This window comes from Belonocnema kinseyi, chromosome 1 (assembly GCF_010883055.1).
Source record: "Belonocnema kinseyi isolate 2016_QV_RU_SX_M_011 chromosome 1, B_treatae_v1, whole genome shotgun sequence".
In the NCBI taxonomy this organism is placed as follows: Eukaryota; Metazoa; Arthropoda; class Insecta; order Hymenoptera; family Cynipidae; genus Belonocnema; species Belonocnema kinseyi.
In genome coordinates this window covers 182,657,843-182,663,373 of record NC_046657.1, presented here as the reverse complement: position 1 = coordinate 182,663,373, position 5,531 = coordinate 182,657,843, and the positions used below count along the sequence as shown (strand labels likewise).

At 37.6% G+C, this 5,531-nt stretch overlaps 1 protein-coding gene across 1 annotated transcript in view; it reads right to left on the bottom strand.

The window, feature by feature from the left end:
* Nucleotides 1-465: 465 nt before the first annotated feature.
* The window catches only part of LOC117181580 (nuclear speckle splicing regulatory protein 1-like), a 25,004-nt gene continuing 19,938 nt past the window's right edge, over nt 466-5,531 (bottom strand). The window contains exons 2-4 of the mRNA XM_033374423.1: nt 4,637-5,225; nt 4,178-4,384; nt 466-539 (exon numbers count right to left, since the gene is read on the bottom strand). Of these exons, the coding sequence (XP_033230314.1) occupies nt 466-539; nt 4,178-4,384; nt 4,637-5,225 (870 nt within the window). The remainder of the gene's footprint in view (nt 540-4,177; nt 4,385-4,636; nt 5,226-5,531) is intronic.

Genomic DNA, 5,531 nt, shown 5'->3' with positions numbered 1-5,531 from the left:
TATACAGATATTTAGAAATAAAGAATTTCAATTGAAAATGGTTTAATTTACAAAAGTTTAGATTAAAAATGACAAAATGTTGAACGCTTAAATTTTAATGTACACAATTTTGAATTATTTAAAATGAAAGAAAATAGTTTGGAATTTTGTTAATGTGAAATTGTTCTAATTTTAACCTTTTTATTGTAAAATTATACGGGGTTAACGCAACATCATAGAGTTTATTGAAATTATTTAGTATTTGAAACATTTTTGTTTTCTTTTAAAGCATGAGTAGAACTAAAAAAAAAGTCAATGTGAGGTTTGGAAATACTTCTCTAGACCTCTCGAAGATAAAGATGTCGCGATATGCACGTTTTGTCTCTACAAAATTCAACACTGCGGCAATACGACCAACTTATGGAAACGGGTCCGAGCGAAGCATTGATACAAAATAGATGGCACTTCAGGATCTTCTCAGATTACTCAGACGCATGCTGAGAGTGCTGAAAATTCGGGATCTTCTGGGACTGCTGGGTCTTTGGGGCCATCGTCGTCAACTTCAACAAATGATGTTGACAATAATGTTGATACAATGCAGGTATGTACAACTTTTAACTGAGAGAATCCTAATTGAATGTTCTGACTCGTCGACCGGCTGATTTTTTAAACATTTTTGAAAACCTTTTCCTTTTTAAAATCGTGCTCTCATGAGAGAATTTTGTCACTTCTCTTGTTTGTCAAAATTTTATTGGACCTATCAATTTGAATAAAAATTGTAAAAATTTTAGTTCTAATTATGTCCATTGAAAAAAGGAAATAGGCATGCAGTCCGAAAATGGAGAGATTACGAGATACAGGGGGGTAAAATTTGAACCATTTTTACGAACCTAGGCCAGTGATTCCAGATCTGAAACGAAATGTGGTCCAATACTATGACAGGGCTATGTGCGTGTGAATATAGTAGGAGACGCTGTAAATGACTGAGTTGCGCGCGCAACCCGTTTCTCCTCTTCTGATTTTAAAAACTCGAAGGTGCACGATTGCCGGTCGGAGCACTTCGGCGATTCTATTTATATATCTATCTGCTAACTACTTTGAAATAAATTTAACCGATTAAACGAACTTACCTTAAGTGAAGTTCAATCGGGATTATATGAGTCATCTCGTTCGAATAGATCGTAACGTGGCGCCATCTACTTCATATGTCATTTATTTGAAAGCATCAAATCGCAATGTTTAGGGTTTATTCTATAGAATAAAATACGGGAATGGAGGGAATGATCTATTCGAACGAGACGACTCACATAATCCCGATTGAACTTCACTTAAGGTAAGTTCGTATAATCGGTTAATTATATTTCGTCGTCTCGTTCTCCTAGATCATAACGTAGATGTTTAAAGCACAACATTGCGATTTCTTTAAAAGAACTCTTTATATTCATTTTTAAAATGACATGCAAAAAGAAATTAGGAACATAGGAGACTGTCGACGAACATAATACATGTCAAGTAAACGAAGTATTTCTAAAGACTTACATAACTGTCTATCTAACTCCGTAAAATAGCTTGTGCATATTTTGCCTTATCATTTATAGGTTTATTATAAAATATCGCAAACGCTGACAATTTATTTGACTAGCCAGCAGTCTGGCGTATGAGATCTATATTAAGCCCTTGACGATTAGCAGCTTATGTAGACGTGTGTCTTTTGCTATGAGCCTTAAAGAAGGAAGTGTCTATACCGCTTTTGTCTAACGTAACTTTCACCAACGCGCTAAAGATTGTGTGGTTGCAGCCCTAAACGGCTGTCTACATGTTAGAAACAATTCATCTACATAATTCCTGAAATTTGACGTTCGATTGATATAAACCTGCAAGGTCGACGCTACACAAAGCGGTGGTTGATCCTTAAAAAACGGAATAACAAGGCAGGGTTGGGCGCTATTAACCCTAGAAGTCTTAATATGTTGAGGTATCTTAATTTGAATCAAATCGTTTGAAAAAACGATATTACTTAACAATATTTTTAACAGCGTTTGAACCTTTGGGAGGTAACTAGAGCTAATAACATTAATAACTTTTGAGTAAGCAATCGAATGGAGATATTTTTGTTCGGGTGCAGGGTCTTGAGATATTCAAGGACTGTATGAGGTTCCCAAGTGCATTCGTAACGCGGCTTTTGTGGTTTCGCGACAGAGACGCCTTTAAAAAATCTCTTTACAAGGGGGTCACCCCCAATCTCCGCTGTCAACACGAGAGACACAGCAATCTGTAAGAATTGAATGTGCTATACGTCCCTAAATGTTCGTAAACATTAGATAAAAAATCTAGGACTTCCGACACACTAGCCTCAAAAGGTGAGATATTGAGTCCTTCGCAATGATCCCACCATAGCCTGAGTGGCTTCTCATATTGCTTCATAGTTCCCTTAAATAGAGAGTCTATCATCAGAGGTATTGCGGCATCTGGAAATCCTCTTCTTCGAAATCCTTGCCCGACAAACTGCCGACCACCAGGATAAGATTGTTGGCTAAAATACCCTCAGCTTAATCCTCAATGATCTTTCTTAAAACTTTTAAAATCAAAGAAAATCGGGGAAAGGCATAAAAGAAAAAAGTTGACCACGATACAGTGAACGCATCAACTGCCATTGATTCAGGATCTTTGAACGAGGAAATAAACTTCTGACATTTTTTATTGATATTTGTTGCGAATAAGTCAATGTAGAATCTTCCAAACTTTTTCTGAATGGAGACAAATATCCCTTGATTCAATTCCCATTCTGTCTCTAGAGGTAGGATGCGTGACTCGCTATCAGCAATTGAATTATCTTTGGACTTTATATAAGAAGCAAAGATCCATAAGTCTCTTTTCTCGCACCATTGCCAAATGAATCTTGCTAAACTATTCAATTTCGGGTATTGAACTTCCCCCATGCGATTAATGCAGGAAATTGCGGTAGTGTTGTCTATGCGAAGAAGGATCTAAAAGAACGATGATTTTCTGCAATGCACCTTAAGCCATTAAAGGCTGCCCTTAATTCTAATAAGTTAATGAACTCTTTTTGCTCTTCAATATTCCACCACCCATGAGTCTTTTCGCTATTACAAAACGCACCCCATCCCGACTGTGAGGCATCTGAGAATATTTCTAATTGATAAATTGAAACTCTAGTAGGATTATTTACCGAAAGGATATTTTCAGACCACCACTTTAGTTCTGTCTTCACATGCGTTGATATTGCCATCGAACCGTCAAAATTACCTTTTGTTTTCAACAACGCGAGGTATTTATGACGTTCTATTATTTTGGTATAGAGCCACCCATACTTTACTCCCTGGTATGCTGATACTAACACCCCAATACACTGAGCAAAATCTCTTATACGGCATCTTGACTTAGATCCAAATCTTTTTGCTAACTTCAAAATGTTTTCCCTTTTTTCCCTCGGTAATTCTACTGTGAAGTTTTTACTATTAAAAACCAAACCTAAACATCGACACTGCCGTGGAGGCATAAAATTCGATTTTTCCAGATTCAAGACAAAAAACAAAAAGACTCTAGAATTGTTCTCGTTTGAGCTACAATTAATCGACAGAATCGCTCCGATTTTGCAATTATCAGGATGTCGTCTATATAAATTACGGATAGAAAAACCTTGACTTCTTAAGACCTGGATTACGGGCTTCATTAGTTTGGTAAAAACATATGGGGCAGTGCAGATACCAAAGGGTAAACAATTAAACTCGTACAGCTTTAGATTAAATTAAAACCGTGAATACTTCCTATATTCTTTTGCGACAGGAACTAAGAAATAAGCATCCTTTAAATCAACGGAGGCCATATAACAGTTCCGCGTCAAGAGGCGCGAGGCTGTTTTATGATCCTCTAATTTAAAATGAGGTGGATCTATAAAGTGATTTAATTTCTTCAAATTCAAAATAAATCGCTTTTTTCCAGTTGACTTTTCAATCAGAAAATAAGAGGAAACAAACTGTCCCTTGCAGGGTTGGCATTCTCGCACACTACCCTTGTCGATAAGTTCTTTTACAGGAACGTTAGGTTTTTTATCTTGAACTACTTTACATGAAAAGGGGATTTGATAACTCCTTACAAACTGTAGAATGATTTCATCATTCGTTATTCTCCTCCAAGAGCTTTCGAAAAACCTTAGCCTACCGGAATGTTCACTTACCCCTAATAACGGCGCCGCTGCTGGAATTGTTGAGGTCGATAAATGAGCGTCTGGTAATAGAGATATTGTAATGCAGCTCCGATAAAATACTACCAACATCGCTAAGATAGGACTCTACATTACTGTCCTTCTTCCCTCCTGAATTAAAGATAGTCGTCAAAGCCGCGCCAACTGCATAAATTGCCATTCCAATCTTTTCCTGTGCTGCTGTTTGAAAACTTTATTTTTTCAAACCCGAATCTGACATAAGCAATTTAATTTCCGGGTTTAGTTTTGGCACATGAATTGCCTCAAAATTTTCAGGTAACGGATACTTTTTTAAAATAGAGTCGAGATCTTCTTTAAAACAACCCTTTTGTAGAATTTGGGTCCACAGTGAAATAATTTTATTGTGAATTTTAACACTCACCAAATCCTCTCTTGTCTGAGGTTCTCCCAAATTTTTCAACGTACACTCACTTAATTGGACGTCTCCTTCCTCTAGAAACTCGTGTTCTGGTGGAATTCCTGGATCATCAGAATCCTCGCTCTCGAACTCACTCGAAGCGTCATAGTGTTCTGAAGATGACTCAGAATCTCTGTCTGAGTACTCCGTCGTTTCTCTCGGATAACGATCGGATTTTTGATGATCTTGATCAGTCGCTTCTCGCAGATAGCGATCAGATCTGGCACTGTTTGAAACCGTCGTTTCTCTCGGATAACGATCAGGTTTATAATGACGAGTTGGACTTCGTTGACGATGAGAATCATATCTATCGTAGTCTCTTCGATGTTCCCGAGGACGATGCCGATGTTCGCGATATCTTTCTGCAGGAGATGGACTGCGAGCATAGCGACTCGTGTAACCTCTTCGCGAAAAATCTGAGTATGAGGAAGAACTTGGAGAAGAGCGAACACGTGACAATCTAACCTCTCTCTCATAGTGGATTCTCTTTTCGGGATTTTCGCGATGATAATTTCGATGGACATCGAGTTTTCTTGTTCGTTTTCGGTTCGCGTTCGAACCTACCCTATCCAAAGGGGGCATACTGCCTGAATTAAATTTTTTCTATAAAAACAATGGAGAATAAGATCTACGACTTGACCAGAATTACACAGAAAAATGCAATGGCATGGGAAGTAGATGGCGCCACCTCAGTGGATAAGCGCCAAAAGTACTCTCTTTTGAAATTCAGTTTTAAAAACTTTAATCAGAATGAACAGATGGATGTGACTACGTTATGATCTAGGAGAACGAGACGACGAAATATAATCAGGAGATTGAGATTTTAATATTTTCAGATTTCGATGCTGGCGTTTCTCATGATTTGAATAGATCGCGCGCCTCTTGATATGCGTATATTTTGAGGTTATG